This window comes from Felis catus, chromosome D1 (genome assembly GCF_018350175.1).
Source record: "Felis catus isolate Fca126 chromosome D1, F.catus_Fca126_mat1.0, whole genome shotgun sequence".
NCBI classification, from domain to species: Eukaryota; Metazoa; Chordata; class Mammalia; order Carnivora; family Felidae; genus Felis; species Felis catus.
In genome coordinates, this window is record NC_058377.1 from 100,397,791 (window position 1) to 100,422,537 (window position 24,747).

The following is a 24,747-nucleotide window of genomic DNA, read 5'->3' on the forward strand; positions in this document are numbered from 1 at the left end:
TTTCATTCTCTATCCCTTCTTCCGTTCCCTGCAACAATAAGTCTTGCTCTCAGTGATCTGACTTTTATTCATAAAACATTTATGATCCCAATAAAGTCATCGATTGCCTCAAATTTGCATTTTATTAGTTGGGTTTATCTAGCCAGAGTTTCTGAATTATCCACTGGAAACCTTACCTTAGTAAGATACAAATTTCAATGAACAGAGTTTAATCCTAAGATGAAGCCAGAGGTGGCTCAAACTAGTAAAAACCTCAGCTAGCATTTGTTCTGTTTCCACAGTTTCCATGATGGGGTGAGCATAGCCATGTGCATTCAGCAAACCCTGCCATTGTTTTGACAGGACCTGGAATCCAGATCTCATTTAGTCCTTTGGTCTATAAGGAATTTAATGAGTGTTAAGGGTCAGTTCACTTAGAGATCGAAGAAACTTCAAGAGATCATCGACTTGGCTTCTTGGCTTTGACCGCTTCAAAGATCTCCTTGGAAACTGCCCTCTGCAAAAATTTCCCACCAGCACTGGAGAGCTTAATCCTCCTTCAAATGTAAGGAGTTAAAATGGGGCTTTTTGATTGGGAGGTTTAAGGCAGGGGCTGTTTCATTGCTTGCTCGTGTTTCCCAGCCTAAGAAATCTTATGACATTACTGTGCACATCATATGAAAATAAAAAAGTTTAGACTTCTACTTAAGAGATGTGGATTCTAGGCTCATTTCTGTTGCTTCTGTAACCTGTTGCTTCTGTTCTGTAACCTTCATGAGTTATTTCACTTCTCTGGCGCTCAGTTCATGTTTAAGCAGGAGTAATAAAAACACATGAATATTTCTTCTGTGGTTCTGTGAGCCAGGGACTCATTGTTTTCCTATGTTATATATTTTAAGATTTGCAGAAACTTTTTTTTAAAGGTAGGTCTTCATATTACCGTTTAATTTATGGGGCAGCGGAGGCTCTAAGACTTTAAGTGACAGACCAAAAACCTTCCTCAGGATTCTTCTAGTCCTTTTCTAATACAACAGGCCAGGTGTTGGGGGTGTGATTTTCTCTCAGACGTTTCTGTGAGACACCAGGCCTTGCTGGTTGCCACTAGACCTTTCAGCAAGAGTTCAAAGCATTGTGAAATCTTTTGTAGTGTTCTCCTACCTCTCTTTCTGTCACCACCCTCTGTCATTCCCCTGTCACCTGAATGGATCACTTCATCCTCACTGAAGGTGCCTAGTGGACAGTGACGTGCCTGGCAGGCGATTCTAGAGCAGAGTGCTGGGTTGCAACATAATTTGCTTTGTGAAACGTATTGTTTTAATGTAATTTATCCCATCTTTAACAGCTTGTAACCATTCACAAGCAACTTTCTGTACGTAAGTGGAAGGGCATGAATCTTTAAAAACAAGAAAATACAGAAGACCTATATTCAAAAATTCTTATTCTCATCTCATTCTCTGCATTGACTAAAAAATATAGGTAAGATTAAGAACAGGGGAGAACTGAACACTAATGTTAAAAATAAATAAGTATTGGGGCACCTGGGTGGCTCGGTCGGTTAAGCGTCCGACTTCGGCTCAGGTCATGATCTCATGGTCCGTGAGTTCAAGCCCCGCGTCGGGCTCTGTGCTGACAGCTCAGAGCCTGGAGCCTGTTTCAGATTCTGTGTCTCCCTCTCTCTCTCTGCCCCTCCCCTGTTCATGCTCTGTCTCTCTCTGTCTCAAAAATAAATAAACGTTAAAAAAAAAAAAAAGAAACTGTAAAAAAAAAAATAAATAAATAAGTATTGATTACCAGTTGACTTTTCCTAAGAGAACATTGGAAATTAAAGAGGTTGAGAAACTTGCTTAAAATCACATAGCAGATATTGGTGGGGCCAGGGCTCACATCTGTCTATCCGACATATGTATCTATCTGAGCCTTTAAATGACATCAATGACTTTCATGCTTCTAGAAGAGATGAGCTTAAGCAAATCCTATGGAGAAGTGAACAGACTTTCCTAACCTGCAATCATAGTGAGTTGAAGCTAATTAGCCCCAAAGCATACATTTGCCCTTGGACTATCTGAATGAGGTAGCTCATTGGATGTCCTTTGGGACTGGGTTAGGAGTAATGGTTTTCCTGGAAGTCTTGAGGCTGAAAGCCTGTCTTAGGCATTTGCAGACTTACGTGGGAATTGTCGTAAATACCTAATAGCATAAGAAGAAAATGCTTACCTCATTTGTATTCTCCAAAAGAAACTCTGGGAAGAGAGGCTGCTTCAGAGGCATTTCTCTCTCAGAATGCAGGGATAAGTTCCTCCATAAAATTTTGAAGGGCTGAATTAAGAAACTTTTCTTTTTCACCACCCCCTCCCTTCCTCCAATATAGACCTTGTTGTTTTTGTCGTAGTGCTTCTGGGGAGGAGCTGTGTCATGTGTGGCCACATGCAGAGTCCCCTTCCTCCATAAACTCTCTCTACCCCATCACCTCTTGTGATAAAAAAAAACAAGGATAAGTGTCAATGAAGTATGGTTTGCATGTGATATTCAGGCTTCATATGATTCACTTTCTAAGCAAATGGAAGTTGAAGATACAAGAAAATATACTACATTGCAAGTCATCTATTTCCTCTTAAGCAAAGGGGTAAGTTTTCCAGTCTGTCTGAGATGTTTTCTTCATGTTGCGTCTTCAAGACTGATCTGATATCAATACTCAGCATGTCTTCTAACAAATGATGAAGTTCCTGGACAGTATTTCCACCCATGAAGGGTTGAGGTTGTCCAGGGTTCCTAAGACTTTCCTGGCCTCAGCACAGAGTTATACTGACTTTCAGATAATCTCTGCTTAATGTAGGGGGTGAATAACGATAAACTGCACCATGGCATTGAGGCCAACTTGGCTGAAGTTTCTACTTTGCAGGTCCTCTGATTTGAAAAGTTTTAGGTCAGTGGTGATGTTTCTGGAATGGAGTATAAGATAGGAGTGTCCCTTCTCTACACTTGGGGTTTCAAGAACCTTGTTAACTCTTGCTCATGACCCAAAACTGCACTCTCTGTCTTTTTTGGGGGGGCAAGTGATAGGGTGGTGGGTCAGGAAGAAAGAAGCTAAACTCTCTGATGAAAACTTGGGTGAAATGACCCTCTCCCTCATTTTTTTGCTCACCTCTCCTCTATACATCTTTTGAATCTTATCCCCTGTTTCTTCTTTCTCTGATGTCTGCTCATTGTCACTCTCCTCTCTCCTGTTCTGACTCTTTTTTGTCTTTGCCCTTCGCTATTATTTACTTGGATATCTAATTTTCCTTTTGCCATGAAGTTTACAGAACCTGATTTTCGAGTTGGGAGCAGGAATTAAGGTATCAGTTGGCACCCTTCCCTGATGGCTCAGGATTTATCTTCTCTTGGATGCAATCTACATGGTGATAGGGATTTGATACTTTATATGACCTGGAGGCTGAATGATAGAGAGACTTCCTATCTAGTAGCCTCCCACTCAAGTTCTAGCCTGGTTGTACTCAGTGAAACTTTCTGTATCATACCTGAAAGTTTGCACATAGAGTTTTTTGTACATAGGGCAAGTGCCCACACCTACATTGTAGGAAAACGTGCAGGTCAAATAAAATAACAAAAGTGGAATATCGTATGAATGGTAAGATTATAGAACATGAATAATGTATAATCTAAGATTGCCTTGTTCAGTTGTATATAAATATAAATATATATACATTTTAAATATATTTCTTATTTAATTTTTTTAATGTTTATTTATTTTTGAGAGAGAGAGAATGACCAGGGGAGGGGCAGAGAGAGAGAGGGAGTCACAGAATCCAAAGCAGGCTCTGGGCTCTGAGCTGTCAGCACAGAGCCCGATGTGGGGCTTGAACTCACGAACTGTGAAGTGACGACCTGAGCCTAAGTCTGATGCTCAACCAACTGAGCCACCCAGCCGTCCCTATAAATATATATATTTAATAAAGCACATAGTAATATAGGATCTAGGGGTAGAGGTTTATTTATCTGGGAAAACCAAAGGAAGACTTTTGGTACGAATATAATTTGAAACTGGCTAAAATTTCAACAGATAAAAGTAAAACTTAAGAATTAAGAAGAGAAAATACTGTGCTCCATTACTGTGATATCCTCCCAGGTCAGAGAAAAAGTACAGTCCAGGAGTGTTGGAAATGATGACTGAATTCCGTGATAGAACTCTAAGTGGTGGTGTTGATCTCACATAATGCATACATCTTGTCAAGTGCTACTTTCTTGTCTTTATGTCCCCAAATTTTCTTTTTGCTTATTTAAAATAAAACAAATAGAACTACATCACCTGGCTTTCACAGTTGTCCATTATCTGCTCCCAAACTTCTTTGTTACAACCTTTTGATTTAACAAGAGTATAGTCTCTATGGAGATAGTCTCTATGTTGACCTGAAGCAATGCATATTTCTCCCTTTATGATATTTTACTGACTCTTCTCACATAACTGTTCCTTTCTTCTCAGCCAAGGGCCCTTTTGGTTTTTTTTATCCCTTTTTAGGAATCTAATGTTTCAAAACAAAGTAATAATTAATTTATTTACTTTTTTTATAGCTGTCAAGAGATAATTGGACCTGCCAATCAGAGTTTGTAGTTATAACATCTCTGGTTTAACATAATGCACTAATATTATTTTAGCTGGATGGAAAATAAACTTGAAGTTTTTTAGATGCATAACTTTAGTAGGGGTAAAGGGACAATTTGAGTGAGTAATTTTGAGCTATATATTTTACTTAAGGAAAGCCAGTATAAACTTATGGAATACTTGAGTTTCAGAGAACCGTATTGGGAACCAGTTTAACATATTTAAAGCAATTACTTCACATCTTTCTCATTTTTGAAACTTCACTGACCAATCAATTTAGAATCTAAGGATCTTTGTACTTTTGGAATCAAAAGTACAAATGCATTCAGCAATATCGCATAGAATTGTATATAATTCTTATGTAGTTAATTATCTTACCTAGAAGTGTGTTATCCCTCCAACTTTGTTGTAAAGAGGTTGAGGACATATTTATATGCCCTATTACATAGATTGAAGATATGAGTATGTGCTTACTACATATTGGTGACTGGTTTGATGTTGTTATTAATTCATCGAAGGACTGGTGATTTATCAGAAAGAAAGAGGATCTCAAAACTCATATTAAATTATAGATCACTTCACATCAATATTGAAAGGTACAGAAATATTGTAAGACAGAATAAAGACAAATTGTAGTAATTTCCTAAGCTGAAGTAATAGGGAAAATTATGGCCACCATGAACCTGAATTTGGGGAAATAATTCCTTCTTACAGCATAATCTAACCAAGATACCAAAGAGGTAAAGAATAATTGGTACAAACCAGTGTCCAAATCAATAAATATGTTTTTTTCAAGAAAGAGTCTCCAAGTGTATATGTTTTTAAATCATACAAGGATATTATTTTTCAGTAATTGAGCTGCATATACGTTACATGTACATATATACCATACACATATACGTATTTAATAAACTATTAGTATCTCTAATTGCAAATGAAGAAAAAGCTTCCAGACATTAAAGTGACCTGATCAAGATCATACAGCAAAGTCATTAGTCCTCAGAATTTGGCAGAGATCATGATCATTTGAGAGATTTTTTTTTCCCTCTCAAAGTTTCAGTCCACATTGGAAGACCTTCAGTTAATGCTCATGGTGAAAGCATGGACATCAGCATTAAAAAACAAAAAGTTTCCCAAGTGATGACAATACATAAAAAACTGAGAACCGTTGATTTATTTGTTGATGGATTTAGAACCACAAGAGTGCAATTCTGAATCAAGTCCACTGCTGTTGCTAAGTCACCATTTCCCCAACTTTCTCTGCAGATGAACAACTTCTCAGCTGTGTTTTTCTATGTTCACTGTGACTATGGAGTCGAATAGCAGTGTGAATGAGTTCGTTCTCTTTGGGTTAACACAGAATGTTGTAAAGGGAAAAGTAGTGTTTGTGGTCTTCTTGTTTCTATACCTCGCAACCCTTTTGGCAAATTTACTTATTGTGATGACCATAAGATACAGCCGGACACTTGGGAGCCCCATGTACTTCTTCCTTTTCTACTTATCCTTTGCTGATGCCTGCTTCTCAACAACCACTGCTCCTAGGTTAATAGTAGATTCTGTATCTGAGAAGAAAGTCATCTCCTACAACGAGTGCATGACCCAGGTTTTTGCAGTTCACTTATTTGGGTGCATGGAGATCTTGGTGCTTATCCTCATGTCCTTTGATCGCTATGTGGCCATTTGTAAGCCCCTGCAATACACTATCATCATGAGCCGGCATGTCTGTGGTACAGTGGTGAGTCTAGCCTGGGTGGTGTCTTGTATCCATTCTTCTGCACAGATTTTCTTGGCTTTGAAACTACCCTTCTGTGGACCCAATGTTATTGATCATTATTTCTGTGATATGCCACCTTTGTTGAAACTCGCATGCATGGACACCTATGTAATCAATTTACTCATAGTTTTTAACAGTGGGGCTATCTGCATGGTGAGTTTCGTCGTCCTGCTTCTCTCTTATATTTTCATCTTACATTCTCTGAATAACCAGAGTGCAGAAGGAAGAAAGAAAGCCTTCTCTACGTGCACATCCCACATCATCGTTGTCATCTTATTCTTTGTTCCATGTATATTCACATATACTCGCCCTGTAACTACGTTTCCAGTGGATAAGATGGTGGCTGTGTTTTACACTATTGGGACACCCTTGCTCAACCCTCTGATTTATACTCTGAGAAATGCAGAAGTGAAGAATGCAATGAGGAAGTTATGGGGCGGCAAACTCTGACTTGAGGTGGGAGAAAGCAGAGGACTCCAATTGCTAATTCTGTAACAATGTAAATAAAATTGGATTAGTAGAAAAGAGAAAATGTTTTCATCCTGACATGGACAATTGAATTCTCTCCCAGTAGAACTTTTGGAGACATAGGCAGAATGACCACAGAGCACCGACCCGAATTATTTTGAGCCAATATTACAGAGTGCCCAAACATCTAGTACAGTGGTATTTATGGGAAGATAAGACCACTCTTCCCTTCTGCTGTCTGCATTGCAGCTTGTAGCCAGATTCTGTTGTATCTATAGCTTTAGCTCCCTCCTTCGTATATTATTCTGGTGTGTTTCTCTTTTCCATGTTTCTGACCTGTGTTGAAAAATTGGCCCCTAATTTTGACTGACCTATTTGGTTGGCAAATCGATTCTGACACTATCAGATCTGGATCTTGTCTTTTCTGGCTCAACAGTGAATATCGCAAAGTCACTACAAGAAACTGATGATCGCACAGGAGCATACATACCATCTAATTAAGTCTCTATTTGATGCTTGTCTTCTCTTTGTATCATCTTTAAAAATTGGCCCTTTTTGAAATTGTGGTTTATATACACAATGGAGTACTACGTGGCAATGAGAAAGAACGAAATATGGCCCTTTGTAGCAACGTGGATGGAACTGGAGAGTGTGATGCTAAGTGAAATAAGCCATACAGAGAAAGACAGATACCATATGTTTTCACTTTTATGTGGATCCTGAGAAACTTAACAGAAACCCATGGGGGAGGGGAAGGAAAAAAAAAGAGGTTAGAGTGGGAGAGAGACAAAGCATAAGAGACTGTTAAAAACTGAGAACAAACTGAGGGTTGATGGGGGGTGGGAGGGAGGGGAGGGTGGGTGATGGGTATTGAGGAGGGCACCTTTTGGGATGAGCACTGGGTGTTGTATGGAAACCAATTTGACAATAAACTTCATATATTGAAAAAAAATTGGCCCTTTTTTCTTTTCTTTTCTTTTTTTTTTTTTTTTTGCCTTTTGGACATATACAACAAGATAGGTCATGACTTTTTAAAAAAGTTTATTTATTTATTTTTGAGAGAGGGGGCAGAGAGAGAGTGAGAGACAGAGAATCCCAAGCAGGCTCCTCACTGTCAGCCTGGAAACTGACGCAGGGCTTGATCTCATGAACAAGATCATGACCTGAGCTGAAATCAAGAGTTTGACGCTTAACTGACTGAGCCACCCAGGCACCCCAAACAGGACAATTCTGCTTACAACAAATATATTCATTGTATTAATCCATAATTACTCTCTATGTACTTTAATATCTTTTTTCTTTGTTCATCATGCTTCTCATTATTTGCTCATATTCTAAGTTTCATATATATTTGTGATATAAATCCATGGACATTTCCCTAATCATCGGTTGGTGAATTGGTGACAGTTTTATACAATTGTGAGAGTTACATCATGAAAGCCAACACCTCGTGGATAAGATCATACATATGAAAAAAACAACTGACAGAGACAACAGAGCTACTGTTCTAATATTCCATCCACCAAGAGAAGATGTCCACAGAAGTAAGATTCCAACCTGGAAATACAGAACAAAATATGTCAAGGAGGCAATACTTCTCATTATGCAACAGGTGTAGACCTAGTGCAAAGAAGTGTTTCACGGACTAGTGGATAAGATTTCTTGGCTGCTTGGCATGGCATGTGCACTTCTGGATTGGGAGAAACGTTTCAGGCTATGGCTTCTTGAATTCCACCTTTATCAAGCAAACTTCGCATAATTTGGCTTCCTTGAGAGATTTTCTTCCCTGGTGGGAAAGATATGGACTAGTGACTGCGATAAGCACTTCGGTGTTTTGGTTTATGTTTTTCATGTATCTCATCAGATTTCCATTCTAGTTTCAGGTACTGTTAACTAATGAGTATGGACAACAGGAGCCAGTCCCTGTGGGAGTGGCCAATGAGTCTGTCTCTGAGAGTAAATATAATAGAGAGTAGTTTCCTATAGATCTGATGATTGGCATGTAAAGTGTGGCAGATAAACTCATCTAAAGCCAATCTGAGAGGCTTTGCATGAGCATGCTTCCCTGGGGATAAAGGCGGACCTTCAAACTCTGATAATAAAAGTTTGGAAGCTTTATTTATATATTTATATATTTATTTATATATGAATTCATGTATTCATTAATTTATTTATTCAAGTTTAGTTATTTATTTTGAGAGAAGGAGAGTGGCAAGAGAAAGAGAAAGAAAGAACCCCAAAGCAGGCTCTGCACCATCGACAGAGAGCCCAGTGCGGGGCTCGAACTCACAAATCGTGAGATCTTGACCTGAACTGAAATCAAGAGTCCACACTTAACTGAGACACCCAGGCACCCCTGGAGGATTTATTGAAAGCTCATCTCCTGTACTGGAAAATCTCTCACAGTACAAATCCTGTAGAGGATAAGGCAGGAATTTCTTGGTTGGTAAAAAAAAAAAAAAAAAAAAAAAAAAAAAAAAAAGGCATCAACAAGCTACTTTCCTTGCCTGCTTTGCCACAAATTTAGCTCTGCTATGAATTGCTACAGTTTAGTATTGCTATAGAAACAGAAGGGAAGAGAGGAGAGGAGAAAAGAGTAATAATGGAGTTGAGATTATGAAGGAGAGAAAGCTTTTCACTTTGAGTTTTAGGAACCTCCTCTGGGAAAGTGTGGAGCCACTGATGATCAGGAAGTTTCTTTTTTTCTTTCTTTTCTGCCAATTCTGATTAGCTGAGCTTTCTCTGAAAATGCATGTCTTTAGGACACTAAAGCTCAGCAGAAAAGATTCATTTCATAAGTTATATTAAAACTAAAATAAAATCAAGGGGCTTTAAATACCATCTCTATGCTGATGACTCACACATTTATATTTCCACCCCCGACCTCCGTCTTGAATGCCAGACTTGTATACTTGACTACTTGATACTTTCCTTTATATATCTAATAGGTATCTTCATATTTAATGACTGGTTTGTCTCCCTTTTGAAAATAATTTAATAGGGAAAATTCTTTCAACATATTTTAAGCCTCTCTGTGTATAAATTAACATCTTAATATTAGATTTTTAAAATGCATAAATAGGCACTATTGCAGGCATCTGGGTGGCTCAGTCAGTTGAGTGTCTAACTTCAGCTCAGGTCATGGTCTCGCAGTTCTTGACTTCGAGCCCCGCATTGGGCTCTGTGCTGACAGTGCAGACAGAACCTGGAGCCTGCTTCAGATTCTGTGTCTCCCTCTCTCTCTGCTCTGCCCCTGCTCACCCTCTGTCTCTCTCTCTCAAAAATAAATAAAGGTTAAAACAATTTTTTAAATAGGCACTATTGGAAAGTACAGTTGCATAAACTTGACTGAGAGTCCTCAGCTGTAACAATCTGAAATCTGATTTTTAAAAAACTCTAGTAGAGATGATTACCCTGAAGTATTTTGTTCAGTTACATTTTTTTGATATATGCCAAATGTTCTATTTGATCCTTTCTAGGCATCTAAGACGATTTGCGAGAATAATTTGACTTAAATAATTTATTTTCAGGGTAGGTTTGCCAATCAGGTTTAAAAGACAGAGAATTCAGGCCACTCAATCTGTATATGACTTTACCTGGAAGAGGGTCTTTTTGGTCGTAATTAAGCAGTCATGATGAAAACTGCCTCCTGAAACACAAGATTCTTGAAATACCTAAGCTTGGGCTGCTTCAAATTTAAATAAAAAAGCATGGTTCTATGATAGTGATAACATTTAAAAATATTTATTTATTTATTTATTTATTTATTTATTTATTTATTTTGAGAGAGAGAGAGAGAGAGAGAGAGAGAGAGAGAAACACAAGGAGGGGGAAGGGCAGAGAGCGTGAGAATCCCAAGCAGGCTCCACACTGTCGGCTCCTCGTGGGGCTTGATCCCACCACCCAAACTATGATATCATGCTGTGAACCAAAATTCAGAGTCAGAAGCTTAACTGACTGAGCTACCCAGGCACCCTCATGGTGAAAAATGTTAAATGTTTTCACTTAGTTTATGATTAAGGCGTAATTTGTGCTGCGGTGTGTGTATTCAGCAGTCAGCAAAGGTTATGAGTTCCAGAATGATTGTACTGAGAAGTCTTGGGTCCCGTTGAGTGAAACTGGACGGATGCAGTTTAGTGCAAACTGTGACCCGACATGGCATCTGCTCAGCCACCTCAGTTACATGTTGTTTTGAGGTGTCGTGACAGTGACGTTTCTTTGGTGTCGTGTATCGAATCTAGTGAAGTGCCATCATGAGACAGTCGTGTTGGGCAGCCTTCCTGTGGCACAGGTGTTCCCAGGGACATCAGTTTGGAGCTCAGAGGCAGTATATGGCTGAACTTTCTCATTTCCAAGAGCAGCAGACAAGAGTACCCTCTCGTCGCTCCGTGTGTGCACAGTATGAAGCCACATCTGCCTGTGACTGCAACATGCCTTCCGTCGGTGCACTTCTATTCGACTTTAAAGTGTTCGTTCTTTAGACTTCAGTTGTCTAGTTTTGAAGAATGTTTTTTAATTCCCATAATTCCTGGGGCCTCAAATTCTGATCCAGCCCTGGAGTCAATTTATAGCTCAGAGACACAACGTAACAATTTTGGTAAAGACAGATTCTGCTTGGAGAACTCAAAGGTGCCAAACATAACTCCAAAATGTGGCACAATCTTCAGTAGGTTGACTGTCAATCCATTCCAGAGCCCTAGTTCCCCTGGGGCTTTCCCTGTCCACTGCTCCTGAGAAATGGACATCTACTCCTCTAAAATGGGGGAGGTAGGAGCTCTGAGCCTTCATCTCTTTCTTCACCGTGTAGAAGGGAGAGGATCTGGGCCACCGCAGTAGCCAGGCAGACACTGGCAAAGTTGCGGGGGAGAGAGAATCAATCTCGGGGCCCAGTCTAGATTTTCTCTAGGTTCACAAAAACTAGAAGGGTGACAGTAGAGAAACAGTAAGGGAAACCCCCCAATAAAGTGTCAGGAACACTTCCTCTTCAGAAACAGTAGAAAAATACAGAGGATCCCCCTATGAGATGGTTTCAGCACATTCTGCACAACAGCCTGGTTTTGATGAGGTCTGTATTTTTTACAATGGTGAAAACCATGTCTGCCAGACTTCCAGCCATGATGGAGCTCCACTGGGATTATGGCCCAGGTCATCCATGAACAGCACTACAAATTTCAGCAGGTACAGTTCTGCAGGGGAAGAAGTGCAGGCATGCCATCGTGTTTTCCTTCCATGTGCTGGAATCCCCGGGGTTGTGGGAAGACCCCTTGACTTTTCCTTAGGGCAGAGACAGGTGTGGAGCATTTGGTAAATGAAGTGAGACGTGTCCCTTAGGACAGACTGGAGGGGGAGAAGGGCTCTGAGGACAGAATCTGCCCACTGACAGTCTTGTTCATGAATCCTTGGCACCATGGTTTGCTGTGATTGGGATTAATTGTGCTTATCCTTTGAGGTGGGAAGGGCAGAGTCTTTGTCCCTCCAAAGGCTCAGCATTTGTGAACGTCTATGAAATCTCTATAAATATCTGATGGAGGAGGAAGAAATGTTAACTCATGTGCTCTTCCAGGGTTTTTTGGGGGGGTTACAGAGCTGCTTTTAGAGATGTTCCTATCATAGAATAGTGGGGATGTTTCCTTTTTATTCTCGTAAGTTTTAAGAATAGAAGTGAGAAATTTTATGCTGATATCACAGCCCTAACTCAGGCCTTCTAGGAAAGACTGGCTATCCGTGGAGTATCTCCTCTCCCCACAGACCCTGCACTGGAAAGCTGAGTAAATTTATTGGATGTACGTTTCCATGTTGCACACTTACTGCACATGATTCATCTTCAAAGTAAATCCGAATTGCGAGAGCAAATCGAGGAGCTCTCTATTGGATCTCATCTCCTTTACGAGCAATAAGGTAAGTTTTCAAACCCAAGTAAACTATGTTCTTTTCCTTGCCTTCCATGCAGGACTGGGTTTTAGGGCAGTTGCCATGATTTAATTCTGTCTCCTGAGAAGCTTGAAGCTCCAGGAACATATTTATCTCTGTGATGAGAGGATCTGAATGTGTCAGGGCTCCCAGCTTTCACTGGCCTCTGCTTGAGGCAGCACTGTCTCCGGAAAAATTCTTATCGAAAGGGTGGGGGGTATATTTGAGGGGGCAGAGGTATAGTGTCCTCTACATATGGGTTTCTTTTTCTTTTAATGGATTAAATAAGCAGCTGATCCTCAATTTTCTTTTACTCAGTTTAAATGGTTATTTATTTCACAAGAGAAAGAGAGAGGAGAGATAGAGAAAGAGAATGAGTGAGGGAGGGAGAGAGAGAGAGAATCCCAGGCAGGCTGTCAGCCCAGAACCCAATGTGGGCCTTGTCCCATGAACCGTGAGATCATGGCCTGAGCTGAAATGAAGGGTCTGACACATAACTGACTGAGTCACCCAGGGGCCCCTATACAGGTGAATTTCTTTTTTTGTTGTTTAAATTTTTAAAAATGTTTTATCTATTTTTGAGAGAGTGTGACAGAGTGTGAGCAGGGGAAGGGCAGAGAGAGAGGGAGACACAGAATCTGAAGCAGGCTCCAGGCTCTGAGCTGTCAGCACAGAGCCCAACGCGGGGCTCGAACTCACAAACTGCGAGATCACGACCTGAGCCAAAGTCCATGCTTAACCAACTGAGCCACCCAGGAGCCCCCAGGTGGATTTCTTATTTACAAGGTTTAAGATCAGGAAAAGGACCAGGTTGTACACTGACCATATGCAGTCTGTATGCATTGTTACAGTCGATACCACGATTCTATGATGCACTGAAAGTTCTGCCAGTCGTGATACTAAAGTGGTCTGTCCAGACCCACTGTCACCCCTGCTCACAGCTAAGAATTATATTCTCTTTCTGCTGTTGGGGTAAGGGGTATATATGGAGTGGAGGAATGAGAAGCAAACTCTCTCGTGAAATCCGAGACAAGTACTCTTTATCTCTAACAAGATTCTTTGCTCAACCTTACACTGTGGGCTTAAATGATAAATGTGAACATAAGTAAATATAAATAAACAGAAACATAAATATAAATATAAATTCTGCTCTCTTTTTTAATCCCTCTACAATTTGCATCCATTTGAGAGTCAGGGTACATACTGGGGATGGCAGTGCTTTTCTTCTCTACTGGTTCATGGTTTCTGGCTTTATGCCGGCTCCACCCAAATGAATGGAGTCTGATGCTTTGCAGGGCAGTGGTGGGTGAGGTGTGGAGTGTTTGAGAGGGAGAGATGACCATGGAGCACAAAGGTTTGAGTTCTGGTACTGGTTGCTTTTTGACGGCTCTCTGCTAAGCTGCTTCCCAGCCTAGTCGGACGTGCACAAAATAGAACAATGTGAATTTGCCTAATGAGATATAAATTCCAATGAACAAAGATTTTAAAGAGAGAAGGAAAGAGGGGTATAATCAAGGGTTGCATGATTCAAAACACACACACACACACACACACACACATACAGACACACACACACACACACACACATTTTAACAGTTGAAGGCCATTAGCAAGAAAGTCATTTGGGAAAACCTGGAAGGCTGTGCCGAGGAGATGGACAGGGTACTCTGGATCCAGGAAGAAATGGAAGGTGGAAGTTGTATCAGAGGAAGTCACATAACCACTAAGAAGTACTTAAAATTTAGGAAATGAGACGGTCGGGACATATTCATGAGGGACAGCAAGTGTCAGGCATGGCTGGAACACACACGAGCAGAAGCCCTGGGAGGAAAGATGGTAAGCAAGACTATGGCACAGCATTTGAGGACTTTGAAAGTCATGGTGAGTATTTCAGCCTTTGCACTTGAAAACCACAGTAACCCTTTAATCTTAAGATTCATCATAGTTTTAGAATGTCCACTTTTCCTTTTGAAGTTGTAGCTATGAGGTAAAAGAAGGGAGAAGATAGAGAACAAGGAGAAGAGGGAACTTCTGAAATTGTGTCCTTTCTTTCTGTATAGAAACAGAGGGTCTACTTAAAGAACTGTAGGATTGACCATTTGTAATACTTCTGTTTATGAGTAACCAGCCCAATTTTGTACTATGTTTGAGCTAATAATGCTCACAGTGAAAACTCACATAGTTATCTCCCGCGATGTGTTATTTTCTTCAACAAAATGGTGTGAGACATTTTATTTAGATTTGAATGAGTATTAGACACTGTGTGAAAGGAATATTTATGTCCCATGTTTTGAGAATCTAAACTGATCCTGTTTTTAGCTCAGTGAAAATACTCTGCATGATATTACGATGATGGATGTCTGTTACTAATATGTACCGAAACCATAGAATGTACCACACCCAAGAGTGAGCCTTGGGGTAAACTCTGGACTCTGGGTGATGAGGATGTGTCACGGTAGGCTCATCAGTTCTGGGAAATGTGCCATTCTGGCGGGCAATGTTGGTAATGGCAGGGGTGATATTTGGCTGGGGGCTAGGGATCTTATGGGGAATCTCTGTACCTGTGTCTTGGGGTTGCTGTGAATGTAGCACTGTTGTAAAAAAAAAACAACCTCTTGACAACAAGTACAAAATAAAAAGCAGCAACAACCAAGTGATCTTATCAAAGCTGAGAGGAGGCATGTGATTTTGCTGCCTCCTCCCCGCCCCCCACAGAGACAGCTGAGAGGGAGCCCATCTGCTCCTCTTCTGAGAGGGGAAGGGACAGGTCTGGAGTCACCACTGAATCATACTCGGGATGCCTGCTGGGTCAATCTTCATTCTGTTGGGGCCACAGTGAATTCACCTGTATGCTCTCCATTGAGTTTCTAAGTGCAGGGATGTACAAAAACTGATGTCTTCAGTGCAACCCTGACATCTTGAAGGGAGAAGGCACCTCATTCCAGATAAGCCCAAATCCAATTGGACTAAATTTAGAAAACCAGATGATTAAATTTTGATAAACAGCTGAATGATTCTGTTCTTCTGTGCTGAATAAATCTTAATAAAATCAGCTCTCATATCTTGTATATCTCCAAATCTTATACTTGACTGTAAAAATATGTTCAGATTTCATAACGTGGCTTCCATGGCCTTTGGCAGAGACGAAACCTTGCTTTTCCAAGTTTTTCTACTATGACGCTAGAATCAGTCTAAACCACCAGCAGTTTCATATTGACCTTGTCTATTTGTCCCATTATCCCCATTAAAACTTTGGTTCGTTTCTTTCATGTCAAATGCTCTCACCCCTCTGATTTTTGTATCTTTGGACCACAAACTCTTTACAACCAAGGGTATGTTTTATTTCTACTCTCATGTCATCATGGGTCACATTTAGGGAAGCTGTTTGCACTTTGTATTTGTTTTTTAGTATTTATTAAGGATATTTGGAGGTGCCATTCCCAGCTTCTGATCACCATGAGCAAATTAGCAGAAACCACAGTGCCGAGGTGATTTCAGTCATTTGAGGAAGGAAATTGTCATAGGCTCTGGCTGTAAAATTCTCTTTTGTCTGGCAAGAGAGTGGGACACAGGATGAAAAATGAGAGATGGCTAATGTCTGGGAAAGACAAGAGCCCTGAATAAGTGTCCTTGCCCTGTTTTTATTAGGATCAGAAGGTGATGGATGTGCACAAAGAGAGAATGAATTTGTCAACATTAACTTGCGGTTGTGAGGGAAAGGGGGTCCTGAAGGTATTTGGGGTTAGGCATTTGGGTTAATACAAAACAAAAGCTGGGTGCAGGGCAATCGAGAGGAAGGTTGTTTACAGTGGATATGAGGCAGAACCTCTGTTTACCTTAGCTAGCCTAGGGGATGAGGCAGGTAGGGGAAATAACCTCAGAGTTAACAAGGCACCTTTTCTTTTGTTAACCCTCTCTGTTCTGGGCTGCTTTGCCTGCAGCGCAGCAGTCCACAGTCCAATTCACCAATTTACCTAACTGGGCCCTATCCTCCTGCGAAAGCAGCTTTTCTGATGTAGTACTAAATTGGGAATGCTTTCAACCTGAACATCTAATCTTGTTTATTTCATATACCTATGTGTTGGGCACCTTTGCGCCTGTTCCTATTTTAGGCCTTTGCCAATCCCTCTCTATTCTGGGGGTTCTTCACTGGTGTCTATTTTGGGGTGCCTTTACACCTCCCTATTCCTTCTTGGCACCTTTTTGCCTCCTTATACTCGGGGTGCCTTTGCAACTCCCTATTCTTGGGGTGTCAATCTGGCTAACTCAAACTCGGGTGTGACTGTTCTATGACTGTAATTCTCTATGCCTTGTTAACCCATTGGTGTAAGCCCAGAGGATTCCTAAGCTTATCCCCCACAGGTAATTAGTGTGAAAACAGTTGTGCAACTGTATTAGGGGTAAATGAACAGGTAGATTAATATCTTGATAATATTAATAATTGTAATACAACATTGATGCTAATAATCTTAATGAAAGGACCATTCCAAAAGCATGTACTGCCTATCTGCATCTCTTATGCATTGTACATACTTAATTATTTAGCTTTCATAGAAACTCTAAAAAGTAGATTATTTTACTCTTCACATTTACAGGTGAAGAAAATGAAGCCCAGAGATATAGCGGGACTTGTGCTATATGGCACCATACTGTGCAGGAGTTGGGATATGAATCCAGGTGGTTCAGCTTCAGCTTTGATGCTCTGTCACTGTGCTAACCTACCTCTCTGCTCTGCTTTAGGATGTTTGCATCTCAGGGAACCTGGTTCAGAATCTGACTTTCTTCAGTTAAAGCTGTAGTTCATCCCTTAACATAATCTGGAGTTTTTCACTGATCCATCTGTCTCTTAGGAATTTTTACACTTCTGTCTGCAGATGGTTTCTATTCTTCTAATACCAACCACATAGTCCCTTACATAATGAATGATTTCATCTACATGTATCTTAAAACTTAAAAATCATTAAGAAGAAGTGAGTATTTTATGTTATGTTAAAGTAGCTTTCCCCAGCTAGTAAAAAGTGGAGCTGGGATTTGAACCCAAGACATCTGACTGGAGCCACTGTGTTCTTGACCAAGAAATGTAGTTATTTTCTTGATGAATAGCCATCCTAGATAAAATATCAACATTACAAAATATGAACTGAACAAACATAAAATAATTCTTGTAAGAGCAATACTTTCATTAAAAAATGTAGTAAACATGTAAAAAAATGTAGTAAAAATGTAACATGTGGCTGGTGATAAAAATGTGTATGTATATAACAAAATGCAATTTTTTTACTAACCAAATGAGAGAATAAGATCATGTCATAAAATAACCTTTTTTGTTTGTTTGCATCTTCTGTAAAATCATGAACCTTGAAATATTGACCATATGTATATAGTAAAAAGATGTGGAGATAAACACAAATATAAATATACTTAGAGAATGTTTCTTAAAAGACATATAAAAAAACCGATAGTTATTTCCGAAGAGTAGGATTATAGATACAATAATTTGAAGACAGCTTTTAAATTTTCTTTCATTCTTCTGTGTACTTGGAATAATTAATGACAGTCATAAATTATTTCATAATAAAATATAGTTAATAAATGTACACAAAATATTGAAAAACGTTTTTAATAATTGTCAACAGCAACGATAATCCCTAGCATTTGGGACAGCGGCGTCATACTTGGGAAATTAAGTTGTTATCTGTGTGAGTCAAAATTAGAAGCGACATAAATATCTCAAAAGACAAATGATCAAAGAGATGCCACTTAAAAAGCTTTATACAATGTCACATAATTAAATTAACAGTTAAACTAATGATAAGTATAGTAACATGGGAAGAAGGGTTATAGTAATCCGAAGTCAAAAATCAGGACACAAAATGATATTATATGATGATTTCAGTGACAAACTCAACATGTTATGAACAAATACTTGAAATAGAATAATTATAACATAGTATGTTGGAATTATGGGATACTTTTCAAATGAAATTTTTAGAAGCATGCTGGTGACTTCAGGGTAAAATGAACATCTCTGAGTAACTTCTCTGATGCCTATTTATATTATAGGCATCATTAGGAATTTTATAGCATGTTGAATTCATAGGCAAAGATGCTCAATATTCTGAGTTTAGTCCCATAGTACAGTCAAGAGGGTAAACAGTTTCCTCAATTATTCCAACCACAAAGTTGTCCTGACATTTGTTTTATAATGATATCAGAGAAGCTGACATTGAACATGAGAGGTGTAAGTAAAAGATTGTCAAAACAGACTTTTGTAAAGCATATTACATCCAAGATACAGATGGGATCAGAGATGAAGGGGTCAGGAACCTAAATGAGTGAACTGAACAGAGAATATTTTCTTCCAGAGGGATTCTCCAACAATATGAGTGCTTAATCATAGTGGAATAGAATTTTTTTTATTTCAAAGCACATAGATAACACCTATATGTGTATCTGTGTGCATATACAATCTTTTAATTCTTAAGGAAACTCAGGATCAGGTAAGGCAAATATTTGCACTCCCTTTTTCACATGAAAGCTAAATTATGAGACAGTTAAGCCACTTGCCCAAGGACAGTTCAAGTTCTGCAGTTTTCAATCTTGGTGGGAATCAGAATTTTTAAAGGACATTTCATTTTACCTCCCCAAATGCAAAGGCTTTGATCCGAAGTAGTTAGTTTCTGAATCAACAGATAGATCTGGGAGAGGCTTGGGATCTGCGGATTTACCAAGAGTCAAAGAGGATTGAAGGCAGTCAGAAGTAACATAACATGGAGCAAAAGCAAGGCATTCAGAGTTCAGCCCACCGATCTTCCCAAGCTGTCACTTCTTTTCTTCTCTTTGCAGATTCAGCCCTTGTCCTCAACTGCACCTTACTTTCAGCCAGTAGTATTACGATGAATAGCAGTGTGACTGAATTCATTCTCCTTGGGCTGACACAAGATCCGGTAAAGCAGAAGGCAGTATTCGGGGTCTTCTTGATCTTTTACCTTGCGACACTGTTGGGGAACTTTCTCATTGTAGTGACTATCAAAACAAGCAGGACCCTTGGGACTCCCATGTACTTCTTCCTATTCTATCTGTCTTTTGCTGACACCTGCTTCTCTACAACCACAGCCCCCAGATTGATTGTGGATGCCCTTTCTCACAAGAAGACCATTTCCTACAATGAGTGCATGATTCAGGTCTTTACATTCCATTTCTTTGGGTGCATGGAAATCTTGGTGCTCATCCTCATGGCTTTAGATCGCTATGTGGCCATTTGTAAGCCCTTGCGATACACAACCATCATGAACCGGCAAGTGTGCAGCGTTTTGGTGATTCTAGTGTGGGTGGCATCTTGTATCCACTCTTTGGCACAAATTTTCCTGACTTTGAGATTGCCTTTCTGTGGCCCCAACGTGATTGACCACTATTTCTGTGACTTGCAGCCCTTGTTGAAACTTGCCTGCATGGACACTTATGTGACAAATTTGCTACTTGTTTCTAACAGTGGAACCATATGCACGGTGAGTTTCATAATCCTGCTTACCTCCTATGTTGTCATCTTGTACTCTCTGCGTAACCACAGTGCTGAAGGAAGGCGAAAAGCCCTTTCCACCTGCACCTCCCACTTTATTGTGGTTGTCTTATTTTTTGGTCCATGCATATTCATATACACACGCCCCCCAGCTACATTTCCAATAGACAAAATGGTGGCTGTGTTTTATACAATTGGGACGCCCCTGCTCAACCCTCTGATCTATACACTGAGGAATATGGAAGTGAAAAAAGCCATGAAGAAATTATGGTGTAGCAAAGAATGACTTCTTTGGATATAGGATATTCTGGGATTCTAAAGTATTTTTCCTTGACAGCTTAGTTTTCCTTCATGGACAGGCAAGATGAATTATTCTCATTGTGGGAAAAATCCATTAGGAAATTTTAATTTCACTAATATTTTATATATTTAATTGAATTATTATGAATAAGTACGAATAAATACACATCCCTTATTCAGAGAGGATGGCATTAAAATAGGATTACTTAACACCCATAACCACTGTGAACATCCTGGGCTGGCTCTCAGTTGAATTCTTTTGATAGCTGGCCATATTCACATGATAATTTCTCTTCTTGTACAATTTGTCTTCAGAAAAAAATATACTGACTATTGACAGAATGATTGTGTGTGTGTGTGTGTATATGTGTGCACACACCAATTCTTCACAGATTTCATTCTAGTCCTTAAGAACTTGGATATAGAGCTAATCCCTATGGAACCAGAACTTAGAGATGAATGTTGTGGTCTGACAACCTGGGAGTTGGAGAAGATGTTCTGAGAAAATTCTGCGGTGGAATGTGTGCCTGAGGCTGATTCACTGGGACATGGATGGACCCTCAAACTCCACGAAAATCTGGAAATCTCAGTGAAAACCTGGACTGTCACTGGAAAACACTCTCAGTGTTCAGTGAATGGTGGGAGAAGGAGAGTTTTACACTTGGCAGTGATGGGTGGTATCAGCCAGGAACTGCTTTTGGCAGGGTCCTTCGCTTTCATTGTCACAGATCAAGGGTAGCGCAATGAGGGGGTCACAATGAGGGGGTTTGGCAGCAGGAATATGCAGAAGGTTAAGGGGTAGAAGGGCGGCTAGAAAGCAATGTACAGTGTACAGAAAGCAAAGGTGAAAGGAAAGTGGTAACTATATCCAGGTGGGATAGAAGAAGCTTTGCTTTTTTATATTAACAATCACTTTTTGGATATCTGAACGTTTGCAGGGAAACAAATGCACTTTTGGGTATCTCTATAAAATTGACGTAGATTGGCTTGACGTCCTTGGCTGTTACATTTATTTGCATATCGGGAAAACACTTTATTTATTTATTTATTTATTTATTTATTTAGGGTTCCCAATGGTGTCTGAAAATTCAAATTTCATATTCCTCGGGAGAAGCCAGGATTGAAGGTCCACATTAGTGCTTTTCAATTCTGGTCTTCTGGTTTTGTAGGAGAATGTTTGAATACATAGTTTGATTTTTGAAGTTAACCAATTGAGATGTGTGATGAACACCCTACCACCATAACCACCACCACCTCCGCCACCACCACATCGTAATCTCATAATTAAGTACCGTCATGTGATGCTGTTTCAGTATCTGAACTTATAATTCCCACCAAATTGGCACCAAGAAGAATTACTTCAAGTGATATAGGCTAATGAGAAAAGAATCCAATGACCTACATAAGTATGTGCAATACCAACTGAAGACCAAATGTTATCATGTCCCATCAAAGATGCCCAAGACTCCTACATAGAAAGAGGTGGCAGAATAAAGGGCTAAGTCCCAAGGAAGACATTCGTCAGAGCTCTCAGTGCCAGAGTTACAAGAGGCAATTATGTTTTATGTTCTAAGTGAAGACTCAACATATTCCTAATTTTGTGTCTTGCAGTTTCATTTCTGAAGCATTTGAATCTGGTCATATGAAGGTTATATTTAGAACAATTGCAGAAATTTTCTTGTCATGCTTAGTTCATTTAGATGCCAGATTCTCTTAGATGTTAAAAAAAGTCTCAGTTGGAAGGGGTGGGAGAACTTGCAGGGAACTGAAAGATCTTGACCTGGTACCTTAACAAACTGCCTCACTGTCTCTTCTTCTGGTAAATGGTGAAAGCTTTTTATTTGCCTTCCTTCTGGTGGCTTTTTGTAGGCTCTCTAATTTTAGCGTCCTTGATGTGGAAAGATTTCTATTTCTTGTCATCACTGATGACCCCTTGTTAGCCCTTAGAAAGCCAGTGGTTCAGTTCCAAATTCTGTACTCTTCCCAGTGAACTCTTTTGGGCTGGTCCCTAAAAGATCACTTTCTGTCTTCTCTGTGGCAGTTTGTGGGAAACATCCAGGCATCTCTGCTCCCAAAGTGTTTTATCAAATAAGAAACATTTCTAACATAGACTGATGTCAACCAGTCACCCTCATCTAATACCAACCAGTCTCTCTTCCTTCCTTGACTTTACTTACCTCAGTCTGCTCAGTGCACCCATATGGAAGGTCCCATGCTAGGTTCTCAGATTAGGGCTCCATCACACACGCACATGCACATGCACACACACACACACACACACACACACACACACACCCCTGGGGTGAGGGACAGACATACCTCTACAGTGAATTCTCTAAAGCTGTTGTCACAAATTACTCAGCCACTTTATAACCCGACCACGTTTATATCCTTTATCTAGTTGTAGCATACTTCTGTTGATCATTTCCTTGGTTTGGAAGTAGGCATAAGATGATTTAGGCACAAGTTCACATCCATTGTGTCTATTCAACATTTCAGTTTTAACACCTTGCTACATAAGAAAGGTTACATTATAAACAATTTGTATGACCACTGGACCTGAAGAGAATTTATTTTCATATGGAAAGTGATGGTAGACAGCACTGGAGGGGCAAAAATGGTGGAGCAGCAGGGTAGTTTTTTTTTTTTTCTTTCTCTCTTCCCTGAAATACAGTTAGATCATCACCAAACCATCTTGCACACCTAGGAAACAGATTTGAGGATTAACACAACAATCTGCAACTTGAGGCACAGAACTCAGCAGGTACATGGTGCAGAGAGGTGAACTGGGTGAGAGAGAAGCTGTGGATAGTAGGGAGCTGTTTTTGCTTGTGGACAGAGGACAGAGACAGGGCGAGAGTACAGGAAATGCACTCCCCCTAAAAGCAGCTGATGAGGAAGAGAAAGAGTAGAAACACCCACAAGGACTGATCAAGAAAGGGAGAAAGAGAACTTAGAAAGAAAGGGTTTAATTACCATTTACAAACTGGGGTTTTATCAAGAAAGGATGCTGAATTTTGTCAAATGGTTTCTCCATATCTATCGACAGGTTCAAGTGGTTCTTCTCCTTTCTCTTACTAATGTGATGTATCACATTGAAGATTTGTTGCAATGGAGTCATCCTTGCCTCCCAGCTATAAATCCCACTTGATCGTGGTGAATAGTTGTTTTAGTGTATTGTTGGATCAGATTGGGTAGGATCTTGTTGAGAGGTTTTGCATCCATGTTCATCAGGGAAATTGGTCTGTAGTTCTCCTTTTTAGTTCTCCATTTAGTTCTCCATTTCAAGGTAAATGCTGGCCTCATAGAATGCGTTTGGAACTTTTCCATCCATTTCTACTTTTTGGAACAGCTTCAAAAGAATAGGCATTAACTCTACTTTCAGTGTTTGGTAGAATTCCCCAGGAAAGCCATCCAGCCCTGGACTCTGGTTTTGGGGAGATTTTTGATTACAGATTCAGTTTCTTTACTGGTTATGGGCTGCTCAAATTTTCTATTTCTTCCTATTTCAGTTTTTGTAGTTTATATGTCTCTAGGAATTTGTCCATTACTTCCAGATTGCCCAATTTATTGGCATATAATTGCTCATAATACTGTCTTAATATTGTTTGCATTTCTGTAGTGTTGGTTGTGATCTCTCCTCTTTCATTCTCCATTTGATTTATTTAGGTCCTTTCCTTTTCTTCTTGATCAAACTTGTTAGAGGTTTATCAATTTTATTAATTCTTTCAAAGAACCAACTCCTGGCTTCATTGATCTGTTCTACTTTTTTTTTCATTTTGATACAATTGATTTCCACTCTAACATTTATTATTTCCTAATGCTGATTTGGGGTTTTATTTGCTGTTCTTTTCCCGACTCTTTTAAATATAATGGTAGGTTGTTTTTCTGGGACTTTTCTTCTTTTTTAGGAAGGCATGCATTGCTACACAGTACCCTCTTATGACTGCCTTGGCTCTGAGCAGATTTTTTGCTGTGGTGTTATCATTTTCTTTGGCCCATATACTTTTTATGTACCTCTTTAATTTCTTGGTTCACCTATTCATTCTCTAGTAGGATGCTCTTTAATATCCATGTATTTGTTGTCTTTCCAAACTTTTCCTTGTGGTTAATTTTGAGTTTCACAGTGTTGTGGTCTGAAAATATACAAGGTATGATCTCAGTCTTTTTCTACTTATTCAGGGCTGATCTGTGTCC

At 39.7% G+C, this 24,747-nt stretch overlaps 2 protein-coding genes and 1 pseudogene across 2 annotated transcripts; 2 read left to right on the forward strand and 1 right to left on the reverse strand.

Annotated features, from left to right (window-relative positions):
• The first annotated feature begins 5,888 nt into the window (after window positions 1-5,888).
• Window positions 5,889-6,803, forward strand: LOC109492367 (olfactory receptor 4C11-like). Its single transcript, XM_019813047.2, has one exon. It carries the CDS (start codon window positions 5,889-5,891, stop codon window positions 6,801-6,803), a length of 915 nt encoding a protein of 304 aa, XP_019668606.2.
• A 4,479-nt stretch (window positions 6,804-11,282) lies between these two features.
• LOC101091147 lies at window positions 11,283-12,230 on the reverse strand (annotated as a pseudogene).
• A 7,382-nt stretch (window positions 12,231-19,612) lies between these two features.
• Window positions 19,613-24,099, forward strand: LOC101091400 (olfactory receptor 4C11-like; the record flags this gene model as incomplete). The annotated part of the gene is made up of 2 exons (XM_045038145.1): window positions 19,613-20,520; window positions 24,087-24,099. Coding segments are annotated over exons 1-2 (906 nt in total), but the record flags the coding sequence as incomplete, so codon positions are not given.
• Between the last annotated feature and the right edge of the window lie 648 nt (window positions 24,100-24,747).